Genomic DNA, 26,919 nt, shown 5'->3' on the forward strand with positions numbered 1-26,919 from the left:
CCCCCATTGGCCCGGGACGGCGAACCGCGGCCAGTGGGGGCCGCGATTGGCCGAACCTGACGCGTCAGCAGGTAAATAAACTGGCCCGGCCCGCCAGGGTGCTTACCCTGGCGAGCCGTGTGCCAAACGTTGCCGACCCCTGATCTAGTCCTATGATTTCCAAGAACTTGCTCTCATTTCAATTTTCCACATGGATCCTTGCATGTGATTGGTAGGAAATGATCCAGTTAGCTGCAGTGTGACTGCCAATTATTGTAAGACACAGCTAGTTGGAGACCTTATTACAAAATTTATGCTCAGCAGGAAAAGCTTAAGGCTAAAAAATATCAGAACTCAAGAGGCCACAATTCTACATATTAGATACTGCTAAGAAAGGCTTTAAACCTAATTAGATTTTCCCTTGGGGTGGCCCCAAATTATTTGCTCTGAAAGTAATCCTTTTCACAGTTCACCTTTACTGCTAACATAAGCCTACAATCCAATTTGTATAATACTATTTAAGTAAAAAATTGGATTTTTGTGTTTACTGTAAGACAGTACTAGAGCTTGTAGTGGCTACATCTACTTAATCTGCTATATTTCCAATTCATGAGATGTTTCAAATGCTTCTCTGCCATCTGCAACTTCCCACATCAAGGCCCCCCCGTGTATAACAAGGGAAAATTACTCACCTGCAATTCTGAGCAGATTTTAACCACGGTTTCTGAAATCGTGAACATGGGTTGTCCTTGGCAATGCTTACAGTGAAACCACATTCAGTACTGATACAGCATGTGTTACCAGTGGGAACAGCTAACAATGGGGAATTTTTGTAGCACAGACAAGACCAAAGGTGAGCAATCAAGAAAGAACCTTGGGCAAAAGGTGTATTTTATTTATCTTGACTTGTAAACTTGTACTAACTACAAGTGATGCAACACAGCAAGAGAAATGTCTTTAAAAGGATGAAAGACCCATTTTGTTTTCCAAGCACATATACCAGATTGGGCAAGTGGACACATTTTACTGCTGAGCATAAGATACAGAAAAGTGATCATACTATGCAAATACATTATTTTTTAAATTAATGGATCAGGGCTTGAACTGGAATCACATACAGGTATATAGCAAATACTTGCTTACTCCAACTGACAATTATGTTTACCCACTGTGATAATCAGCTACAGACACCCCAAAGGGAGAACAGAAGTTTTAAACCCTAGAAATGAACAGCTGAACCAACCAGTAACACTGTATTATTATACTATAAAAGTGTATCAAGTAAGGTCTTTTACAAAAGTTTGTAATGTTCTGAACTTGATGGTCATTATGAGATATATATATATATATACATATACATATACATACACACACATACACACACTGTGGTTATGAATCTATGTATTTATGCATACAGAAAACTGTTCGTAATCTGTACTACAATTTCAACTATACCTCACAGCAAGGAATGGCACCTCCAGGTGTTTACACAAAACCAGTTCCAAGTAATGATCCTGGTCCAGCCAGGAAGAGACAATGGTGGACCATGAAAGTTAATGGAAAGACATTGAGACATCCCAGCTCTCAAATTAACAGAGGATTTCCACACACTGAATACACATGAGTCACCATGGACTAAGGGGAAGAAAAAAAAAAAAGAAGAAGGAAAAAAGCATTTTAAAAGCAAATTTGTGTCTGAGATTTGGCATCCAGAACCTGAGGGACAGTCTTGAAAGCAGGAGGCTCTCTGTGAAGGATGGATCCCAACTATGTCTAGAGGGTACGCTAGGAAAAACTGTTCAAACGCAATAGGTAACTTGTATTAGAAAAGGGATTTTATCTAACATAGATGTGTAAATCTGAAGTTACTTCTTTATGTTTATTTTCTGTGTAACTTGTATTTAACTTCCCTTACTATTTCATCTTTGAATCTGTTTTCTCTATTAAATAAACTTGTTTATTTTTACCAAGCAGGTCTGTGGTGTGTTAACTGTGTGCAGTGTGGGTGCAAAAGTGAGCTGGTAACTGGAGGGCTGACTGCACACCTTCAGGAGTTATGCACCAGAAGTCAGAGTGTCTGATAGTTAAGAACTCGGAGGATGGACGTGAGGAGACAAGCCTGGAAGGACTGTTGATGTCACCCTGCAAGGAAACTAAGCTGGTGGAAGCCAGAGTGAGACCTTGTACTTGTCGGCAGGCTACTGATGTCAGGGATCTGAAACAAATCTGCACAGCATAAAGGCACCCAAGGTTATGGGGAAGGCAGTGGCAGAACTCCTTATCTGATTGGGCGATACCCAAAACATCGCGCACACACTCACTCACACCCCCTTCCTTTCACTTCTGCATCCCTACAACAAGGGGCATCAAATTCAAAGCTGCAACTGCATGAAAGGCTCAAGAGGCAGCAGCACTTTGACGCCAGTTCTCATTGTTGGGCACTCAATGGAGAGTCACCAGCGATCCTAAACTCTGGCAACTGAGTGGATGAAGAGCCAGGAAAAGGAGAAGGCCCTGCCTTCCTCTGCAAAATAGTAGATGGGATAAGAGGTGCAGGAGAAATTGAGAACTATCCCCTTGGTCTAAGGAGCTAAAACCCTGGACTGAAAACCCTAAATAGACAGTGCCTTTAGAGTACTAAACTTCTTTAGAGATAGTAATATGTTTTGTTAGCCTATTCACTGGACAATTTAACAGTCTTTTTGATAAGTTAATGCTGAACAAACAAATCTGTTGTAGTTTATAATAGTAGATAAAAGTTTCAGTCTGAAAACATGCAGTTATGTTACCCATTGATTTAAACCTTTCACTTGTATTAAAATTAAACTGAAATACATCTACTTCTCCCATAACTCAGATGCATAGATCTGAAGGCTAGAAGGGATCATTATAACATTTAGTCTAACCTCCTATATAAACAAAGGCAAACTCGCAACTCGCTCTATCTGCCCTCTATCTGCTTACCCAGCTCCTGCCTTCAATCTTATTTCCTCCTACTGATTATTTTTGTCATTGAATCTTTCTTTATATCATGTTCATCTTAGTTATTTGGTCTCTTTAACCAGACCTTAAAATTGTTCTCCCGACCTGAAATCTTGGCATCATCTTAGAACTCAAAATTACAGACCAGAAACATGGAAGAAAAAAGTTAATCTCTCTCTATTTCTAGGTCATTGCCAGCGTTTGTCCTCACATCAACACTGTCTCTGGTGACATCTCTTTTCATGCTTTAAGTATATCCATTTCAACAACTGCAATTCCCTCTTTCACAATCTTCATTAATCCTTTTCTCTTAGATTTAAGAGTTCAGATTTTGTTACTCTATTAAATAAGACCATCACTTCCACAACCTTCTTCCACTCCAATTAACAAGTTGCTCTCCTTGTTAATGAACTCTGAACTAACTTATTCCAAACTACTTCTCAACTCCTAGCTACTGGCTCCCCAGGCCACTCACTCTAATTCCTCCAGTCTCATCCTCTGACTTCTCCCCATGACTCTGTATTGTCACTTTTAACTAAAATGTAATCCCCTTTTCTTCCAATAAACTAAATTCTCTGTAAGTCTTTCCTGTAAATCACAAGGATATTTATAAGTAACTGGAGTTCTCCAATAAACATGATATTCAGAAAGCCACCATCCTTGCACGTGAAATATGAAAACACAGCCAGCACTGAACAGGTTGTATAGGTCAAAAAGGCATTGAGGTCTACACTGTAACACTGGCAAGTGTTTGTGTCAGCACATCATCATAAAAGATACAGACACTAAAGTGGAACTGTTGTGTGCCAAAGGAGTCAGACTAACGTAACAGTGTTAAAGTTTGAGAAACTTGTCTATCTCCACTATGGCTTCAAGAGTAAGCTACAAACACATTCCAGTATCTCTGAAAGAAAAGTCCTGTCCTAAAAACAGCATGTGCTGGGCTGTAAAGATTTCTCAACAGTACCTAAACTCTACTTTTAAAAGTTAGTCTCTGCTCTGATGCATAGAAATTTGTAGGGCCCTAGAATTGCTCTAAACAGCAATTAAATTTTAAGCTATACATAAAACCAAAATTATCCAAGAAAACATGTTTCAACAGCAGTTCAACAAAGAACTACCGCAGACACACAGGAAAAAAAAAACAGAATGGAAATGGAGCCTGCATTTCTCACTTTATAGGTACAATCTCTGCATCCTAGAGATCTTCAGTCAAGTGACTTTGGTAAGATTCTAACTGCTTCTTAGGGTACGTCTACACTACCCACCGGATTGGCAGGTAGTGATCGATCCCCGATCACTCTGCCATCGACTCCTGTACTCCACCGCGGCGAAAGGCAGAAGCGGAGTCGATCGGGGAGCAGCGGCAGTCGACCCCGCGCTGTGAGGAAGCGAGGTAAGTCGACCTAAGATACATCGACTTCAGCTATGCTATTCTCGTTGCTGAAGTTGCGTATCTTAGGTCGATCGCCTCCCCCCAGTGTAGACCAGGCCTAAGAGTCCAAGGTCTGAACAGCTCAGCACTCAGTTCTAAAAGTAGGAGTTTGTGGAAGCAATATCATATGGGAAAACTTTCCTTTTTGCTTTAGATCACAATAAATTAATTCTAAAGATTTTTGTGGTGTTTTATATGAAAAACACTATTTATAAACTCTGTTATTTTAGTAGGGGATAAAATCGAATTAAAGTTTGCATTAGTTGATGTTACGGTCGTTATGGCCATTATTGCCAGGTTGTATGACAAAACTGCAAAACAAAGAAAAGACAATGACGACAGTTGAATTCAGTACATGATTTTCTACCACAAAACGGCTATAGTTTATCTTACCAAAAGAACGCTTGTTCTTAAGTGAGACTCTGGTGATCTAAATAGGAATCTTCCACACGTTTCCAGCAGAGTACATGCCATTTCAATATGGTGATGAGAAAAGTCTGACAGAAGCATCTGTGTAAATATACACACAATCACCACATTTTGAACCTCTTTTTCCACTCATAAGAACACTAATAAATATGATTTTATTAACTAGATAGTTATTATTAAAACGGTTTTAAAAAACTGAAATTATATTTCATCTCAATTTGAGTGCTAAGATACTGGCACGGTTCTCATGCCATTTCATTATGAAACTTCCTTTTAATAAGAAAGTAATATTGTGTAAAGTGGTGGTTTAGGTTCTATAGGATTTGTACATTTAAAAAATAGGATGTTTACAAAACCTACTATAGAAAACTCACAACTTTTAAAAAAATGATAATGCACACTTTTTAAAAATAATTCATACCTGCTTTAAAATTTGCTCTGCTAGATTGGAAAACCAACACTTAATATTGTACAAGCACATGATTAACCAAAAGTGAAATTAACTAATCTAGTTTTATTGTTCAAGCTGAGCAACAGATACAAAGAATAGGACTTCGCATTTTATAGTACTATCCAGATACTCACCAGCTACTAGAGAAACTGCATAAATGATTAGTTTATCTGATTTTTAAAATTCAGTTTTAGTAACTAACTAGATCTAAAAATTACCACCACCACCACTGGAAGCTACTTGAAAACATATTTATCTACAATGTCCTATTATAAACATCTTATTTTATTTTAAAAATCTGAGTTAAAATCAATTGTGAAGAGAAGATAAACTTAACCTTAATACCACATAGGCTTCTGGGACTAAACAGCTGGAGCTCAATGTTCTGAGATGATTTACTTTTTCCTCAATAAATGGTACATGCCTGCCTACTGAGGTGGCATATCAGCCTCTCTTTTATAGTCACTGAAAAGTTTCCTTTTTATTGGAGAAGTAATAAGAAACAAAGTAATAACAAAAAGCTCATTTCCAGCTCTGCAAGGAAGTTTGGATGGATGATTAGGGATTGCTTACAACTACCTTCTGAGAAAAACAATTAGCAGCAAGTCATTTTCTCATATCCCAATAGGGAAGTATATTGTAATAGATTTTTTACTATGGGAGATTAAAACACTCCAGGGATGTTTCTAAAGTGACTGTAAAACAAACTTTTTTTTTTTAAACCAAAAGTAACAAGAAAATCAAGGTTCCAATATTTTATGCAACAACAACAACAACAACAAAATCTTTAACAATAGAAAAATGGAGGATGGGAGTGGGAAGATGATCTCATGCATTACAAACAAGTACTGTACTTTTCTAACTACATGTCTTACCAACACTAACCTTTAAACAATGCAGGGTGTCATTTTTGGAGAACATCTTAAACTTGGCAAGCTCTCCAATAAATCTCACAGTTTTATTTTTTGTTTCAATATTGATCTGGTCCTTTTTTCTCACCTAAATAAAGAGGGAAATATAAATGCATTTAATTTTAGGGTCTCAGAAATATTAGAAATACATAAAAGGTACATATATTTCCTTTCATTTAGCATACTTGTTAAGGCTGAGAGTTCAGAAAGTTGGAAATTTCCAGTCTGATTCCCCCCCGACTATGTCTTCACCTATCTCTGGCTCCCCACCTTCCCCCTCTAATTTGGCTACTCCACTCAAACTTCCTCCATTCCCCTGATTTGGCTAACACTACAACTTCCCCCTCTTCCCGCCTCCCATCATCTCTGCTCTGGCTCTTCAATGTCTCCATCTCTGAACTTTCTTCCTACCTAGAACATGGTCCCCCAAAATACTGATAGCCTTAGAAACGTGGCTAGTGTGACACTTTACATCACCCTGCCCAATATCACTGTAGCATGCTATAGGTGGAGTCTATAGTTAGTGTTCTGAAGGGAGCAACCAAAATCAGGAGTCTTCAAACCAAATTGGGAGAGTTAACAGGACTGTCTTAACCAAAGTGATGACCGTTTCATTAAAAGAAATTTTTAAAATGTACTGATGGACACTAATCAAAATATTATTTAATAAAATACAAATAATGGAATTCTCCCTACACTCAAACTGATGCTTTGGCTTTAGCATAAACAATAATTAACTTAAGTTAATTTTTAAAAACTACTATACATTTAAATAGTCCATGTATTTGTTCTGTTAACGGATGCCACTAGAAAAAACAGATTTTGAGAGATCCATAATAAAGTTCAGGGGGAAACATTGAAAAAATAGCAGTTGTCCATCATAATTTTATAATCAAATTTAAATATAGTGCAGGAAACAAGACTGAAAAATAACTGTGAAGAACTATGTTCTCAGATTTCTATCCTTCTTACATTCCAATATTTATCTTTCTTGACATTTTCCAAGATGGATGTAGTAGGACTGAAAGCACAATATATAGCAGACATCTTTTTGTAAACAAACAAACTGCTATTAATACAGGTCAATGTCAATTTTAACTGTGAACTATAAATTCTATTCTATAACATTATTTCTAGTTTTTGCAGCTTCTGCCCTAGCTTTTATGTAATTTCTAAGTCATGCTACCATCTGAACTAAGTTTGATTGTGGTTTAACATTGGAGCTTGAAGAAGACACTATATGAACGTGTATAAATAAATGACATGCAGTCTGACAAAAAGGTTATTCAATGTACAAATGAATCCAACATACTATAACAAAGCAATATGATTAGAAAATAAGACTTCTGAGCTACCTGACTATTCTGTTATGTTTGAGTCAGCATTTGCTTTAGTGAAAATAATATAACTTATAACAAGCATTTTTTTTTTCAAAAGATGGTATATCAGATTTCTTAATCTGTATGCAGTAAAACAAACCAAACATACATGAAATCTGAAATCCCCTTTCAGCATGGAACAAAGATCCTCTGCTACATCAGACATACAGGGATGCAATGTGGCAACCAGCCTTGCATAAAATGGTAGCAAATCCAACCTGTAAACAAAAGTTACACACATGTATAAGATGAGAGGACAAAGCACAGATCTAATTCAAGTTATATAAAAATTTATTTATGCCCACAGATATACATACAACTACCAATTTGTGTGTGGAAAGGACAATGCATGACTATGGGCATATATGTATAGTTACATATACAGTGTATTGGCTTATACTTTTACTAGTTATATTGCTACTTCCTATTACAATATTTGATTTCCTTTAGATATTCCTGCTTTAAGTGCAAAACTCAACTCAACCTTAACTATGGAACGCTGAGCAGAGCTTCTATAGTAATATGTACTGCAATCCTTCATGAATTTCTATATGCAAGAGAAATTCAGAAGGCAATTAAGAAGCCTGTCAGTGTTCTAAATGATAACATTTCCTGCAGGAGTGCAGACAACTCCCATAGATAACCAGAAATATACATTAAGAGGCAAACATACCGGTGAGACAAAAAATCCTATACTGTTAAGCAAACTAACATCCGAACAGCTGTAACAGTGCTACTAATTAAAAGAAAGCTCCAGAGAAGGCCATCATGCATATACTGTAACCAGCTGTGGGGAAAAAACAAGCTAAAATAATGTAGCAGAAATTCACCTTTTTTCAGTCTCAGTATATAAGCATTTATTTTACAAATTGTTAAAAACTCTACCTTATTTCCCTGTAAGTTTTCCTTGACTACATCCCCTCATTACCATTCTCATGTGTTGCTGTCACTATTTTCTCCCCATCTTTTCACTTTTTAGTTGTTTTAGTGTACTGTTTATATTTTGATTGATCTTTCTTTTCTCCTTGTTCCTTTCACTTTGAAACACTAAGCTCAGCACTTGATCTGTTTCTAAAAGTTTAACAAGTTCCTGTAAACCCTTTTGAAAAAATAGATGATCTATTCAGTCATATAGTCCCACTTGCAAAGGTAAGCTTTGGAAACCAGAGAACCTGGGAATCACAAAACTATGAAGAGCAACTTCAAATAACAAAAAAATATCTTCCCCTTATGCCAAACAATTTTAAGATTTATTAGGAGCTGAACCTCTAGAACAAGACCAGTGCTATAGAGTAGCAGTAAAGAAAAGAAGCTGCCTTAAAATCATTTTCAGACAAGAGAGGTGAGCGATCGTGAACACAAAACTGATCGTTTTTCAGGACTGCACTTTAAGAAGGCTGGTTCTCCTATACTACTAGAACTGAAGAGAAACACTGTTATTAGGTTAAGTTTTAAAATGTGTTATTTTAAGATGTTAAGTAGTTTAAGTGTTTTTAAAATCAACACACATGGAAGGCTCAATCTGCAAGGTGCTGATCACTTTGGCCCTGATCCTGCAAAACATTTAAGCACATGCTTATATGTTTTACTAAACTGTGGCCAGAGTGCTCAGAACACTGAAGTACTGAGGCCTTAAAAAATAAGGTAATTATGTAATTTAAAACGAATTTACATTTATGTAGCATCTCTCCCCCAAAGGAAGTACTTTACAAATTAAACACCTACAGGAATCATGTCACCACTAAAGTTCAACTATTTCTGGATTAGGGGGCAGCAGCCAGACAGAAAACAAGGGTACATAGCACACATCGCACAACAAGGGGCGGAGGAGAAACAATGCACAATGTCTCCCAGGAAAATCTTTAAGAGTTATGAAATCTTTAACATCCACATAGAGGAGACAGGAGCTTGCCCATTTAAATTTTCTGCTCAACTGCGCAATAAGTTACACAGCACTCTACACCTCAGAAAGCCAAGCTGACTCTAAATGATGCATAGAAACCCCAGTGAAAAATTACGAACACTTCAGTTAAGTGCTTAATGGCTTTTATTCTCCCTCTTGTTAACCAATAACCTAACTACTATTTACATTTTAAAAGCTTACTGGGATAGGTAGTCAAGGATACTAGGCACAGCTAATTAATACCATATTATCAACATTATCCATTAACTCCATGTGAAGTCTGAAATACTCCAAAAAAGAAATGCTTTTGCTGGTTTCTGGTTTTATTTGAGGTTATTGTTTTTCCTAGCTGCTCAATTCCTCTTTCTTAAAAGGAAAAACATGAAGTTTTGTTTAGATCTAAAGTACTTGAATGTTAAGAGCTATTAATTAATTTTATCTCCTTAAACCCAACATACTTGAGGAAAATTAAGCCTTAGAGCAGAGGGTCCCAACCTTTTTCTTTCTGAGTCCCCCCCTCGCCCCCCCATGCAATAAAAACTCCATGGCCCAGCTGTGCCACAACAGCTGTTTTTTCTGCATATAAAAGCCAGGGGTAGCATTAAGGGGTAGCAAGCAGGTCAGTTGCTCTGGGCCCCACAACACAGGGGCACCACAAAGCTAAGTTGCTCAGGCTTCAGCTTCAGCCCTGGGTGGTGAGGCTCAGAGTCCTGGGCTGCAGTCCCTTGCTGCAGGGCTTTGACTTTCTGCACTGGGCCCTAGAGAGTCTAATGTTGGCCATGCTTGGCGGTCCCCCTGAAACCTGCCCACGGCCCCCTAAGGGACCCCTGCCTTAGAGCACATTACTGCTGTTCCATCGGAGAACACAAAAGGTTTCTTTATAGGGGAAAATACTAAGAGTGTGTATTTCCAAATAAGTGAAATATAGTAAAGAAAAGCCTGAGGTCAATTACTGTGAAACTGGCAACCAGCAAGAGATCTTGTCTATTCTATTTCCCACACACACAAATACAAGTTTACAGTGTGCAATAGCACCATCTACTGGTACCTATATTTTGTAAATCCATGCTCTAATTCAAATTGTTTTCATCTGATCATTTTCCCCCTCTCACATAATATCTTCCCTGTTTTGAGGAAGGGGAAGCATATTGAACTGGGTCCTCTATTTCCTCTTTCACTCACTAAGCTCTGGCCTCATGGACGAAGCATTCTGTGAAGTCTATCCCCAGCACTTTGAGCAAGGTCAAACAAAATCACTAGTCAGACACACCGTGTTGTTTCATCTCTCCACCTTCTTGGTGCAGGTACTCCAGACTGAATCATATCCTGATTTTGGATCCCTGTGTTACACTGCCATTAGAACATTAAGCTGGCCTGTATTTGTACTTTTTGAGAAATATTTCTGGGATATCTTAGTCCCCTGGGGGGGTTTTAAAATACTGATCTTACAACGTAAAGACCTAGCTCAATTAAAGCTATACATGTGGCTGCTGCAAATCAGGTGCCTTCAAAATTGCAATGTAAAAAACCAAAGATGTTGGGTACTTGGAAAATAGGATTTTGCCAGAGGGGCAGCTTAAGGATGTGTAAATTTAGGTAACACAAGATACAAAATGCCCACCTCGTACTTCAAATCATAATTCAATTAACTAAAATATATTCATAGGATCTAAATAGTTCAGTGCTCTTACCCATACACTGATCAACAGTCACAAAAATATCTACTGGTGATGTCAACTCCTCTCTTACTGCCATCAATCAAGACAGTGGGAATGATCACAACAAATTATGCCACTGACTTTTCATGCTTCTCAACAAGGGTTTTCTTGCCTTAGCAAAAAAGGCTCAATAACCTAAGCAGAGCCCTCAGACGGATTTATCCTGAAATGTAAAGTCCTCAGGAACAGGGATATGCTAACATTCAGTTCAACAAAACTGACCTTGTTACTGATAATGGCAAGCCAAGGAGTTGAAAGAAAGTAAATATAAGGTTTTTTTAGAAGTTTAAATTTAAATAAAACATGCAGAGCTGTCACCTTTGAGTAGAAAACTAATATTTCTTGACTTGAAAATAACTAATGCTCAAAATTTCAATATCATATGGGCAATAGTTTTCACAATCCAGGATGTCATTTTAACCCTAACACATTAAGAAATATTAGACAATGGGAGAACTCAGAACCCATAACAGAAGCTTTCATCATCTCTTGTTCTAGAATTCAAAGTCTACCAGAATTTAAAACCTAGAAGGCCATGCAAGTTGGAGAATACCAATAGGATTGCAATATGCAAATAAACCAAAATTAACTGTTTTACTGGACAGATGTAACAATCCAGTTAGCTAACAATAAATTATCCATAACTGTCTTGAAATCAAGGGTAATAGTGTTTTAACTACTGTATAGCTGCTTTGTAAAAATAAAATTACCCTGGATTAATCTATTGAGATTTAGTTTTAAATGGGCACTTTTTAATTACAAGTATGAAAGCTACTTGAATGCTAGCAAGCAAAATCTTGGTTAACTAAGACATTTTGTACTGTTGGGGTCAGAGGCTCAAACTTAAGCTAAAGAATTTAAATGTGCCCCATTCATAAGCAACACACAGCGCAATGCAGTGCTATTCTGACACCAATTTTCATTCAGTTGAAAAACAAACTGCCTTTTTATTTTTGTGCCAAAACACTCTATCCTAACGAGAGAGTCAGAAAGCCTACAAAGAGCAATACTGAATAATAATTTATGTAAAAAGTTGATGATGGGTGCGGGATACTGTTCACATTAATCGGTAAGTGCACAAATGCAGTGTTTTGCATGCAGTAGCAAAAAGTTCATGGGGAAAGTGGTTGTTTAACAGTTGATACCTATTTGAACAGAAAAACAAAACAAAACAAAAACCAATTTTAAAATAAAAAAACAACCTTTGTCTAACCTTACTGTTTTGGATATCAATGTAATAATTCAGACTATATGACTTGAAATGAGTACAATTATCCATGAAGACTAAATATATTTGAAATACACTGTTTATTCTACTTTCTAGAAGGATGCTGTTCTTCTGAACTTTTAAATCAAGGACAGACACATAATGCCTTCTGACATTTTGTTTCTCCACTGACATTATGGAGGGATGTTGGAAACTCCTGGAAATGGTAAGTATAGTTTGTAGCAGCATTAGAAAAAGGCAACTAGCATACTGGGTAACATGATATCCCTCAGAGAAGAGTCCGTTAATGAACAACTTGTAAGTTTTTAGGGTAGGGAATGTGCTATCTACTTTTGTAAAGCACGTTAATATTTTATTGTATAATTATATATTCTTGGCACTATATGGTGTACATAATACAACATTTAGAATTCTTACAAAAATATTAAAAGTCTGGTTTAAAAACAAAAGAAAAAAAGTGAGTTTCTTGAGGAGCTGGTACCCAAAGGGCTGCAAACAGCATATCTACCAGCTCGGCTCTTCCTACTGCAGCCCTAGCCAGTGTTCCATCTGTAGCTCCACGGCAGATACTCTTACTGTGACTAGACACCTGTGGTTCAGAGCAAACAGACCAACCAACATACATCAGTGGTTCTCCAGCTGAGCAGCATAACCAGAGTTAGGCATCACTGGAAAAAGGTAAGGGAACAGGGGGCAGTGAACAGAATGCAGCCTAAGCCAGAAATCTACAGCTGGATCACTGTCCAGTTGAGGACCCACAGAGCAGGAGAGGGACATTTCCAGGAGAAAACATGGGAAGGGCATTTTGAAGCACTTGGAAGAGAGGAAAGGGTAGGAACAGTCAACATGGATTCACCAAGGGCAAATCATGCCTGACTAACCTGATTGCTTTCTATGATGAGATAACTGTCTCTGTGGATATGGGGAAAGCGGTGGATGTGATATATTTTGACTTTAGCAAAGCTTTTGATACAGTTTCTCACAATATTCTTGCCAGCAAGCTAACGTATGGATTGGATGAATGGACTATAAGGTGGATAGAAAGCTGGCTAGATTGTCGGGCTCAACGGGTAGTGATCAAAGGCTTGATGTCTAGTTGGCAGCCGGTATCAAGTGGAGTGCCCCAGGGGTTAGTCCTGGGGTCAGTTTTGTTCAACATCTTTATCAATGATCTGGATGATGGGATTAATTGCACCCTCAGCAAGTTTGCAGATGACACTAAACTGGGGGGAGAGGTAGATAAACTGGAGGGTAGGGATAGGGACCAGAGTGACCTAGACAAATTGGAGGAGTGGGCCAAAAGAAATTTGATGAGGTTCAACAAGGACAAGTGCAGAGTCCTGCACATAGGAAGGAAGAATCCCATGCACTGACAGGCTGGGGACGGACTGGCTAAGCAGCAGTTCTACAGAAAAGGACCTGGGGATTACAGTGGATGCTGGATATGAGTCAACAGTGTGCCCTTGTTGCCAAGAAGGCCAACGGCATTTTGGGCTGTATAAGTAGGGGCATTGCCAGCAGATTGAGGGATGTGATCATTCCCCTCTATTCGGCATTGGTGAGGCCTCATCTGGAGTACTGTCACCAGTTTTGGGCCCCCCACTACAGAAGGGATGTGGACAAACTGGAGAGAGTCCAGCGGAGGGCAACAAAAATGATTAGGGGGCTGGGGAGGCTGAGGGAACTGGGCTTATTTAGTCTGCAGAAGAGAAGCATGAGGGGGGATTTGATAGCAGCCTTCAACTACCTGAAGGGGGGTTCCAAAGAGGATGGAGCTAGGCTGTTCTGTGGTGGCAGATGACAGAACAAGAAGTAATGGTCTCAAGTTGCAGTGGGGGAGGTCTCAGTTGGATATTAGGAAACGCTATTTCACTAGAAGGGTGAAGAAGCACCGGAATGGGTTACCTAGGGAGGTGGTGGAATCTCCATCCTTAGAGACTTTTAAGGCCCAGCTTGACAAAGCTCTGGCTGGGATGATTTAGTTGGTGTTGGTCCTGCTTTGAGCAGGGGGTTGGACTAGATGACCTCCTGAGGTCTCTTCCAACCCTACTATTCTATGATTCATGTGTGAGAGTGGATACTAAGGGAGTCATAATGGGCAAAGGGGGAGCTGTACAAGATCTTAGCCAACAAACAGTTAGTTCTCACTCAACACTGATTGCACTTGTTATTGAATATTACTGAATATTGAATATTATTGAATTAATCTGTAATTGGCAGATTAACGCTGATCTGTCAGATTCACATTTCAAATTCTTCTAGGAATTACTTCAGTAATTGTGTTTGTTCTATGTTAGAACAAAGAATGCACTCTTCAGAATAAATGAAAGATGCTCAGAAAGAGAACTGTATATGAATCAGCCTTTGATAATCTTGAAACCTGCTCAGGGATCATTAAAGATGAGCATTTGTTCAAAACTTGGATTCACATTAAACTAATAAAACCAATAAGGCATTTGGACTTCAGCCCCATTGTAATCAGCACAAGTTTTTCTGCAGTGATAAAAGTATTATACCATTTCCATTTTTCAAGTGAGGTTCTGGAAACGTACAGTAACACTTGTTCCATTTCCCATGCTTGCATCCTTCCAACATGCTGTAGAGATTAGACTGCTCAAATTAATCATTAGCTGTGGCTGTTAAAAGCTGTTTATTTTGTTCTTTTTTCAATGAGCCTCTAAAGAGTACTGGATAATAATGACCTAAAATCCATGTAAAAAGGACTTATTTTGTTATGCATAATGATAATTTATTAAATATTACATCTTGTAAATTCAGTATAATTTGGCAGGTATTACACTAAACGTAGAGAGGAAAACTGATTTAAGCACAGTATTATAGTGTTATAGAAAAGGACAGGCTTTTTAAGCTTGGTCTACATTAGAGAGAACAGCAGGTTACAGGTCTGTCAATCAACTGAAATGCACCTTGCGTCCACATGCAAACATGTTCAATCAATTTGTTGCCTTTCTGATAATCTATTTAAGTTACCCCGATAACTTGCAAGGACAAAAGGTCAGCTGATTGCTGGTGAGGACACATCCCACTAACACAAATAGGGCAATGAGCTCTAACAACTGTCATCTTTTGACAGCTCCGCCACTAAAGAATTATATGAGCACATCCTTCTAATCTCAGATGCAAAGCAGACATTCAGGTTAACACCAGGATAATCAGTATGCAAAAGCATGGTCATTACACAAGAACACAAGAACAGAAGGTCTTTCGAATAGTACACACTAATAGGATGCAAAGATGGGCTGGAAGATAGCTATTTCACCATGTACAGTAAAAGCTTTGTTATCCAGCATGTTGGGGGAATGGGGACGCTGGTAAGACAAAAATTCCAGTTAACTAAGAGGGAGGGAGTTTGGGTGTGGGAGGGGCTCAGGGCTGGTGCATGGGAGGGGGTACGGGGCACAGACTCTGGGAGGGAGTTTGGGTGCGGGAGGGGGCTCAGAGCAGGGGGTTGGGGTGCAGGAGGGGGTGCCGGATCCGGGCAGTGGTCACCTGGGATGGCTCCTTGCAAGCGATGACATGTCCCTGCTGCTCCTAGGTGGAGGTGTGGCTAGGCAGCTCTGCACGCTGCCTCCACCCACAGGTGCCGCCCCCAGAGCTCCCCCTGGCCGCGGTTCCCGGCCAATAGGCGCTGCGGAGCCAGGGCTCAGGGCGGAGTGGAAGCAGCGTGCAGAGCCACCCGAGGTGAGCACCGCCTGGATCTGGCACATCCTCCCCCATACCCCAACCGCCTGCTCCAAGCCCCCTCCCGCACCCAAACTCCCTCTCAAAGGCCACGCCCCAAACCCCCTCCCACGCCCCCACCCTGCACCCCCTCCTGCACTCTGAACCCCTTGTGGCCGTTCCTCTGCCTAGGAGCGGCAGGGACATGCCGCCACTTCCAGAGCCAGGTACGGAGCTTGCCAGCCCCGTGCCAACTGGACTATAAACTGGATTTTCAATGAAGATCCGAAATGCCAGTTTATAGAGCTCTCCAGTTGTTAAAGTGCTGGATAACACAGCTTTTACTGTATACAGCTATTTAAATGGAAAAAATGGTACAGGAGACCCAAGAACCAAAGCTTGTTTATTCATAGCAATTAATACAATCCTGAATGGACTAGGACCATAAACAAGACATTCTTTAAGAGACTGTTCTCTTCCACAAAGTACTACCTTTATGGGTCAGGTCAAAGGAACATGAAAATTACAAGGGAGGGACTCCAGGAAGGTACAGAGAAATGACACATGAAATCTGAAAAATCAAAGGCTGCAACATTAACAGCTGCCTGCCAAAAGATGAGATGTTGGCAATGCACACTCTAGAAAGGTACGATTTTTTCTTCATGTCAAGCACATAAGGTGCACCTATCTAGATGAGCTTTGGCAGAGAGTAAGGCTAGATACATTACACAGATCAACTAGTTTGGTTTAATATAATTTTCTCTCTATCTATATATTTTCTTTAAAAATGATTTTTTTTAAAACATGCCATTTGAGTCTTAGGCTGTTTGCAGTTAAAGTCTCTGACCTCTTAAAACAGGCGGTCAAGGAGAAAACGTTGGAGCTCTTAATTAACAGAATTCCCATCAAAGTGCCACTCAGATAACAGATGTGGTCAGTAAAGGGATGGGAAAAGCTGGCTGACCATAAGGAGAGGCAGAAAGAGGGCACAAAGGGTTTCAGTACAACAAAACTCCCATGACAGCTCAATGAGATAAAGCTATTATCTTGAGATTATTCATAACATATAGCAAGATCTCACATAGAAACTAACTACTATACATTACCACTGTATCTTACTGCAATGCTTCCCAGGACAATCCATATAATAAGATTCGAGGATTATCATTCTATATCACTCTGAAGCCTAGAATGAATGTCTTTTGAATCAGTGTGAAGCAATGGATACAGCTGGAAGCATGGCTGAGAACTCCTTTTTATTAGAATATCACCAGGTTCAATCATCACTGGGATTTGCAGTCTGTTACTGTCCAGTTTTTAAGTTCTTGCCATTTTGACTCTATAAATTATATACGTGTGGTATACAGTAAGGCAGCTATGCCTTATATATGCCAAGAGTCCTAGACCAGAGATTAAGTTACCTCTGATATCACTATGAAAGGTAACTCAACCAATCACCACCCATACTCTACAGCTGAACTGCATGCAACAATTTCATTGGCTGTATGAGGGAGATTGCATAGATAATGGATTACTTGGCCCAAATGCCATACCTGTGCAACAGGATGGACTTTCAGCTACTAGTATTGAAGTTCTGAGTGACATGTGAACTTCTTTTTCCTGGAAAAACTATTTTTGATGTCACTGTTTGAACAAAACATGAGCCACCAAAATATTTATTATAACCGTAATTATCACCAGAAAAGGTAAGTTGCAATAGTATCCATACTGAAAAATTTTCCAGTACCAACAATCTTAGTTTGCTTGCTGATTTTAAGTTTATCCTTAATCAATAAGCAAATACCACCAGAGAAGTGTGCATCAATGGTAAACGTAGTAGACATGTGACTTCGTAGTTGCACTGTACATTCTTGTCTGTTTAAATCACTAAAGCAAAGTTAAATAAAGTGTTACTCTACATTTTTTCCCCCTTTTCCTACCTTTGTCTAGGAACTATGAAGAGAGCTCGTACTAACTTTCTTCTATTGGCTTTTGTGTTCATACTCATGCAAAAATCCATTGCTGCCTATAAGAGAAAAGTCAATGTTTCACCTTTAAACCGGAATTTCTACACATAAAGCAGTAAAACCTACGTATTAATAGTGTCTGTTACTTAAATCAAGCTTTTGCTACATGCAATTGCTTAAAAAATAATAATATAATCTTCATTTTCTAGCTAGAATTTACACATTCAGAAGACATGAATGTTAAAATCTATACTAGAGTATAGATTAAACCTTTGGACTACTAGATGGAAAATGGAAACTTTGGGCTGATGGGGAGGGAGAGAAAGAATCAGTCAACTGTCAGGGAAACAGTTGCAAGGTTCACTAGCTATGGACAGAGGCTGGGGAGTTTGCCTTTTCTGTAGGACCAACAGCCACATATGGCAATTGTGCAGGTACAATAGCTATTACTGATTAACTCCAGATGTGGATGATATGATTCCAGAATAAGAATGCCTTATTCTGAATTAATTTAACCCACTTCCTACACGGATTAAGCCATTTTGGGATAAAGCACTCTTATGCCTGAATAAGATCATCCACACATGAAATTAATCAGGACTAGCTGTTGCACTTGAAACTCACATTCTACCTTAATTTGAATTAACATTTGTGTAGACAGGCCTTAAGTATCACCATCCCCTTACCCAGAGTAAGGTCTGATTCTGGATTCTAACTCTCTGGGTAGGCAAGCCATTACCCAACTGCTGCCTGTGTTGGGGAGAGAAGAGGAAGTACTCTCTCAAGATCAGGAAGAGACTCTACACATGCTAGACTCCAAAGCGTGAAGGTCTTTCAAACCAAGCAGCAGAGGTAGTTGATTTGGCGTACACAGGACCTTATGATCTGATATGGCTACATAAAATACAAAAGAAATAGCCAAGTCAGCTAAAAAAAAAAGCAGAAGAGTCTGAAAATTCTTGTGTAAAAACATTAAAAACGTCTCCCTGAAGCCTATACAGCCTATAACGTTGCTTACAGTTTCTCTTTCTATTACACTGGTAAACACCTGAAGTATACTTTTGATCAAATTAACATGCAAGACTTACTATTGTGGGATTATGGGACGACAATATAATAATGTGACTTTACCTTGTCTATGAGGTCTCTGTTGACACAGTTTGGGAGTTGCTGAAGGAAGGCATCTACTATCAGTTTTAAGTGAGACCCAGTACTGGCTTCTTCATCCTCTTGTTCTAGTAGAAAGCAAACAAACACCACATTTTATGGTGCACAATAAACCACCATTGTATTTAATTCTCTAAATGTGATACAGGGATCTGTTCAGTGCTTACAATACTCACCTATAGACACATGTGGGGGAGGGGGAAGAGACAAGGAAGTTAACTATTAACTAATCTAAAGGGCTATTGGCTGGATATCTTCCTATTCATGGACTATGAATAAATAAGTATTTTCTACCTGCTAAATTACACCCAGTGGGTGCATCAGCAACTACATATTCTTACCAAGACATGAAAGGTTCTTTCAACCATATGATGTGGGCCACAAGAAGATCTGAATGAGGAGAGGTGGGCAATGAAAGAACAGTTACTTACCTTACAGTAACTGTGGTTCTTCAAGGTGTGTTGTCCACATGGATTTCACTTCTGGTGTGCATGCACATGAGATCAGATACTTTTGGCCAGCAGCATCCGTTGGGGCTGCACCTGCACCCTGAATCCCCTGGCACCTCCCCACATAAGGGCATAAAAGGTGGAGTGGGCCCATCTGATTCCTCAGTTCCTTTGGCAATACAGAATCCAGATGGTATAGGACTCCATAATAAAGGGGCAGGTCATGGAATCCATGTGAACAAGACATCTCAAAGAACCACAGTTACTGTAAGGCAAGTAACTGTCCTTTCTTCTGCTAATCCCAACATAGATGCCTTGCAAATTTCAGAAATTGGGATGGTTCTCAAAGAAGCCACAGAAGATGGACTGGTGTCTCGCCTATATGGATGGATCTAATCTAGCTATCTCATAGTATGATTTAATAAAATTTTGTACCTGCCTAGACAATCTTTGAATAAATACTACTTGACATTTAACCCTATCTACAATACTACTAACAGCCTAGAAGAGCTCCTATCTGCAACATTACAAACAGCCTGTGAGCGCTCCTGAAGAGCCTTGTTTGATGTAAGTAGTATGAGAGAACACAGTACACATCAAGGGTGTGCAGGTTGGCTTTCCTTTGGTTTGACTAGGACCTAGGGGGAAAAAATGGAAAGTGAATCACCAGATTTAAATGAAAATCAGACAATTTCTGGTAAAATGGAGGGTACAGCCTAAGAGTCTTTGAGGGACACTATGCAAGGTAGACTAGCCCTGTGGGCCTGAATCTCCCATATGGGTATGAAAGTTGCAGAGTGCACAGAAAAGTGGACACTGCAGGGGTTCCATCTCGAGGCCCTGTGTGGAAAGAAGGAACTGAGAGATGATTGGGCCCACTCTGCCCTTTATGCCTTCAGGTGGGGGGAGTGTGAGCGCATCGAAAGCACAGGTGCAGCCCCAATGACACTATAGACCAAAAGAAACTGCTCTCAGGTACATGTGCACCAGAAGTGGAATCCATGCGGACAATCGCTCAAATGATTCACACAGGGCAGAAGGTCTGGTGGAACCAACAGCATCCGGTGACAAAGTCCCATGAGCTCCACAGACTGGCAAGACAGACTACAAACAAAGGTGTCAAAGTCCTGAGAGGCAGAGGTGCTGGATGTGCAAATGGAAGCCATATGCTCTTGAAATACCTCTCCTCCATACTTGCCAACTGTCTGATATTTAAAACCCATCCTTCGTGCTCCCTGTCCTAGTTATAATCCTGGGCAGCTGGTAGAGCAGTTAAAAAGCTGGCCTTTTGACCTTGGAGTCTCTGTGGAGGGGAACATATGGGAAGGATGCCCGAGACATGGTCTCTTCTAAGCTTCTCCTGTCTACTGGAGCTTGAGAGCTGAGCAGGGCAGCACAACTAACAGGGAAGAGAGTCCAGGAAACAGGCAGAAAGTACACTCAGCGTGGTTCTTAAGTATAGAGGGGGGAGAAGACTGCCTAATCCTTCCCCTAACCATCTTTGGGCTGAGTGGGAGACATGCGTGAGAGTGGGATGCAGAGGAATAGAGAACACAGGGAAACTTAAGAAACAGGGAACAGAAAAGAATTTGTGCAACCCCAAACCTCTTTCCGTTGCCAGGAAAGAAAGAAAAAAGGGGGAGAAGACTGGGCTTGCACACGAGTGACAGAGATGCCTCCTGAAGACAGAGGAGAACTTAGACTTCCATCCTCCACTGAAGATGCCAGAGAACATAGTAGGCCACTGGCACTTCCTGCCTTTTGAAGGCAACTGGCAGGTTGGAGGAGCTATTGAGAGAGCGAGATCATGGGGAGGGGGGGGAGGGGAGAGATGAGAAAAGAGGCCCATAAAGTTCTAAATACTTAATTTAACTTCAAACATTGAGGCCCTGAGAAATCTATCTATTTCACCAGACTGCATGTAACAGCTCCCAAACCAGAGGCATTTCATTTTTGGAGAAATGTCTATGGAAATGGATTTAAAATGTCCCCCTCTCCATTTTCTCCTATTTAGGCTTCTCTAGCTATGCTCTCCTGGCTCATCTCCAGCATTTTCTTTGGTAGCTTCTCATCCTTCCCTCTACCTCCTATCTGTTAGCATTCCTCATGGTTCTCTCTCCAAACAGCCTCTATACTCTCTGTAGGGGATCACATCTGTTCTCATTATCTCAGCTCCCATCTCTATGGTGATGGGTCTTAAAAAACAAAACACGCCTCTTTGCTCCACTCCTCTCTCCAATTACCTCTCAGACAACCCTTCTGGGAGGTCCCACTATCATTTCATACTCCATCTACTCCACAATTCTAATTTTTTTTAATGTATTATTTTTACAAGTAACAATTAGAATTACTGTAAATGGAAGAGAGAAAAGAAAAATAAATACTTTTATTTTGTACACTTGACAGTACATGATTTCATTGTTTCTCCTGTTTAGTCACTCAGTTTCCCCCTTTTATTCCAGGAGTCTTTCACAGCAACAAAGAGAAAAATGTTTTAAATAAGAAAAGCCACAAAAATTGGCAGGGGATACCAATACTGTTGTAGTATCTGAAAATTTTTTTAATTTACTACAAGTCAAGTTGATGGGGTCTTATAATTTTCAGGGGAATAGGCTGATAGAGATGGGGAAGAGACTGGAGCCTTTTGGTCATGAATTATTCATAATACCTACTGTTATTGCTGTAGAAGCTACATTTGCCTCTTCCCGCCCCACTATCTCAGGAAGCATGGGTTCCTCTCCTGCTAACCCCTCTTCCATTAGTATATAACAATGACTACATTCCACCAGCTAATTCTATAGAAGCTCCTGGTACTGCTTCCCCTGGCTCCACAGCTGCTTCTCAGCAGCTGGGCTAGTAGCTTCTATCTCCCCTAGAAGCTCCACCCTACCAGGGAGCAGAGACTGGTTCAGCCTCTAGGTCCTTTTGGTCTTTGGCCTCTCTGTTTAGACAGCTGACAAAGGAACAAGTTAGTAACAATTATGGAAGCGTTTTGTGTGAGGTGATCACCTGTCCACTGTATTAAAATCATCAAATTAATTTCAAACTGAGCAGCCATTACATGGTGAGAGCTTTCAGATGCTACTAACCAGGACTGGATTCAAGTTGGTGTCTTGGGTCCTGATTCAGCAATGCACTTAAGCACATGCTTAACATTACACAAGTTTTTAACTGCTTTACTGAAGTACAGTCTTCTTAGTGAAGAAAGATTCCAGATCATAATTACCAGCTTCCTGAGCCATCCAACCCCTCAGGATAATTCACAGCAGGATATTTCTCGACATCTTGTTTTTTTCTTTTTATTTCTAGAACAGCTTTCCCAGTCCTCTAAATAGGATATTGAGTAACAGGCATAATATTCAAACTCATTTTCTGAACGTTCTCTCTGTTGTAGACTACTTGGTATTAGAAGCCTATTTTAAACCCTAGCTATGTATCGACACTAACTTCCTTCTACTCCCAACACCTTTGTGCCCTTCGCTATGTCCAGTCCTCTCTTCTTAATACTCCCTTTGTCTCCCTCCACACAGCTTCATTCCTTCCACATGCCAAGCACCCTCCTCTCCTTCAAGCAGCACCTCAAAACTCACTTCTTTCAGCTTGTTTTCCGTCACTATTTTCAGCTCCGGTGCTATCTGCTCCCTCTCTCCTGCCTGAGCATACTAAAAATAAAACAAAATTAAAATGTACCCAAAATAAACATGACAGAAGTAAAATAAGTTGATCCAAATCCCTTATAAATAATACTTTTCAATGAGCAGTTTCAACTTTCCTTCTGAGTATCATATCCTCCCTTTCCGTCCTCATGGTTTTATTACTTATTATAGTTACATTCAACAGAAATTTTAAGCTTCTTGGGGTGGGGACTGTTTCTTCTTATTCATCAGTAAAACTCCACACATACCGTGCTACATAGTAATAGTCTTCTTTGTGTAAAGTCAAACTGACAAAGTTAATTTATTTTGGAATTTAATTTAGAATCCAAGAGGACATCTTCAAAAGATGTCAATTCTATCCACTGCCTGGTGACATGTAAAAACTAGTTCAAGTAATTTCCTAGTAACTGGTTATGGGTAAGGTGAAAATCTGTGGATTCCACTGTGTTGTTACCACTCCCTAATGGACTGGAAAGCTCAGAAACTGAAATGACTCTTCTGCATTGGCAGCAATTGGAATATCAGGCCAGCCAACTGGTGGTCATTTTAACATTTTTTTATTGGGGGTGGGGCGGAGGGCGGTATTACTTATCAAAGACACTTGTGTACATAGCTAAAGGAACTTGAGACTCTCACAATTTAGGATAAATAGTTACTGTCACCACAACAACAGAAAAGGCAGTTTCAGAACTACATAGCACCAATCACAAAGAAGCAAAACCAAAAACACCAAGTTTTCTGCACCAGCATTGGGAACACTTTGCAAACATGCAAGAAAAATCTCTTCTTGTGCTTTAAAACGATTGATTCAATTTCTTTCCCTTAATTAGTTAAATGATATAAAAAATGGGGAGCAAAACTTCAACGTGGAAAAGACAGGATTTTGGTCACACTTGGGTAGTATCCTTTCTCTGTGAATCATTGTTATGTATCAGCACTTATATAATGCAGTAATGAGCGTGTTAGAAATGCAGACTAAGCGGTGAGAAAAGAGATTTCTCTCAATTTTATCACCTATGTTTCCCCTGTCCTTTACCCTCAGACTGCTATTTCAAAGATCCCTTTCACATAGTGTGATGGAAAGACAATAATGAATATGGTTTCACAAATATGGTTTAACTAAAGCAATCTCAAAGCTAATTTAGTGTTTCTATTTGATTAACAAGTGGTGAGAAACCTGTTTATAGAACAGATGTGTTAAACTGTCCTTAATCAGCATTGTATTTGCAACTGCCCCAATGACAAACAGTTATGTTTTATAACTTAGTTTAACAGGTGGATGCACACCATGCCAGACACTTTAAACTATGGCAAGCTTTTTAATAGTTTTAGCACTAGGGTGTACAGGAGTAAAATGTTAAACATTTCAGTAAGCATACCAGTGTCTTTAATAGTGAAAAATATTCACTAGCAAATTTCAAATAGCTGGCAGAGGACTGGATTGCTTACATAATTTTGCGGTTATTATGTGGTTTATTTGGAAGATCTCAAAGCACATTTGTTGTGTGAGACTTATACATGCACACTAAGCACAGAAGACACCCCTTATTAATTTTTTCTAGTAATGACAAGTCTGTGACTTCAACTCTAGCTGACTAGACTAAACTAGACTTCAGCTGGTAGGAGCAGCTGCAGAAGCAGGCAAAGCAGGGACTGCTGCACTGGGTGGGGAGGAGTAGGTAAAATGGGAGCCAGATGGAGCCATCCCTCCCTCTAGCATGCTCCAGACCCATAACTGTGCAGAGGAGACCACTTCAGAGAAACTAGAGCCTTCCCTCCCCATGTTATGTGATCTTAGGGAAAAATTGCAGAGAGAAATCAGTCAGAGATGCCAGACAGTAGAACCAGCTACAGAAGCAGCTTCTGATATTCAGAGAACTTGCTACAGTTTTGACGTGACATTCTTTACTCCATGTTGACTGGCTGTTTGTTCCAACCTTCTCCCTCCCACTCCCTGAGGCCTGGTCTACACTACGACTTTAATTCGGATTTAGCTGCGTTAATCCGAATTAATCCTTAACCCGTCCACACAACGGAGCCAGTTACTTCGAATTAAAGGGCGCTTAAAATCGATTTCTGTACTCCACCCCGACGAGCGGAGTAGCACCAAAATCGATTTTGTTAATTCGAATTAGGGGTAGTGTGGCCGCACACCACCGAATTAATGTGGTTAAAATTAATGGGGTAGTGTGGCCGCACACCACCGAATTAATGTGGTTAAAAACCGAATTAATGTGCTTAGTGTGGCCGCGCACAATCGAATTTATACAATCTGTTTCCCAAATTCGAATTATCTAAATTCGAATTAATCTCGTAGTGTAGACGTACCCTTAGTCTCTTCATCTCAGCTTCACTCCACACATGGCCCTCTTCCCCTGTTCTCTTTTACTCTGTCCCCATCACCTCCCCCTTCCCTTCAACATTCCCTCTCCCTTCACTTTTCTTTTCATTTAAAAACTTATCCCCTCCTAACTAAACCACCCCAAAATTTTGTGGCACTAACATGACGTTTTCTGCCTTCACTTTGTTCACTCTACTTGTGTGTTCTACCCTTTTCCCACCCTGTATCTGTCTTATCTATTTAGTTTGTAAGCTCTTCAGGACAGCGATTGTCAACTACTCTGTGCGTACAGTGCCTAGCACAATGGGACTCCATTCTTGGTTGGTCCTTAAGCACTACCATAAGAAACATGATTAATAATGGTAATAATATATTGTCTCAATTACAGTTATCTTACAATCTTCCACAATGTAAGAAAAAAATGTCACCAAATGATGCATTTGGTGGTTAAGAGAAAGACACTCAGCTTCCCCAGGTAAGGCCATCTTGCCAAACTGTCACTAGATTTTGGTTATGGAGGAATCAAGCTCAAAAAACAATCAACTTATCAAATGGAAATTAAACACCAAATTTATAAAAGTGTCTCAGTTTAGATTTTTGTAACACACTTCCCTAAATTTGTGTACAGTATGTAGGGTTTGCAGTGCACTCACAATGCATTCAATAGATTCCTCCATATGCTTCAAGCAAACGAATTTTTACATTTGATATTTTGTTATGCCGTAATAATTTTCATTTTATTTTGAAAGAGTCCCTTCCCCCTCCATGCCCCACCATTGACTCTGGATCTTAACTTTCCATGCTGAGCTAACGTAATTACTGGTCCATTTGTATTTTGTGACATGTTTGAGACATACTCTCCCTACTATACTGGCTAGGATCTGTGCACTGTCATTGTTCAATTGTGAATGTTAGTCTGGTAACCTGGCATTGTTTCCCAATTTTTTGGGGTGTCAGTGAGCTGAGAGTATGTCAAGACATCACCTGACTGCATTTCTGATCTCATTTTCTGCAAAACCCCCTATACTCCTCTCACCTAAAAAAGATACATCTCTCAGAAATAATCACTTTATGTGTTTAATGTTGTGCCCACAATGTGCTTTCAAGACAGACATGGAGGAATGGTCCTTGCCCCAAAGATATCACAATCTAAGGGATGGACAGACAGACAAGTAGACATAGGTTGGAGGAAGAGGTAAACAGGTTTTTTTTTTTTTTTAACTATACATGTCAAACAGATGCC

The 26,919-nt window shown here is 39.7% G+C and overlaps 1 protein-coding gene across 6 annotated transcripts in view; it reads right to left on the minus strand.

Moving 5' to 3' along the window:
- The window catches only part of UPF2 (UPF2 regulator of nonsense mediated mRNA decay), a 129,813-nt gene that overhangs the window by 74,497 nt on the left and 28,397 nt on the right, over positions 1 to 26,919 (minus strand). For 4 of the 6 annotated variants that reach the window (XM_024210862.2, XM_024210863.2, XM_029910843.1 and 1 more), the window contains exons 7-12: positions 23,270 to 23,341; positions 19,195 to 19,298; positions 18,037 to 18,122; positions 7,676 to 7,784; positions 6,162 to 6,275; positions 4,790 to 4,906 (exon numbers count right to left, since the gene is read on the minus strand). In XM_024210862.2, the coding sequence (XP_024066630.1) occupies positions 4,790 to 4,906; positions 6,162 to 6,275; positions 7,676 to 7,784; positions 18,037 to 18,122; positions 19,195 to 19,298; positions 23,270 to 23,341 (602 nt within the window). The remainder of the gene's footprint in view (positions 1 to 4,789; positions 4,907 to 6,161; positions 6,276 to 7,675; positions 7,785 to 18,036; positions 18,123 to 19,194; positions 19,299 to 23,269; positions 23,342 to 26,919) is intronic. The other 2 variants (XM_024210860.3, XM_024210861.3) reach the window with 1 other exon arrangement.

Source organism: Terrapene carolina, unplaced genomic scaffold, assembly GCF_002925995.2.
Source record: "Terrapene carolina triunguis isolate 2854851 unplaced genomic scaffold, T_m_triunguis-2.0 Scaffold68, whole genome shotgun sequence".
Classification (NCBI taxonomy): domain Eukaryota; kingdom Metazoa; phylum Chordata; order Testudines; family Emydidae; genus Terrapene; species Terrapene triunguis.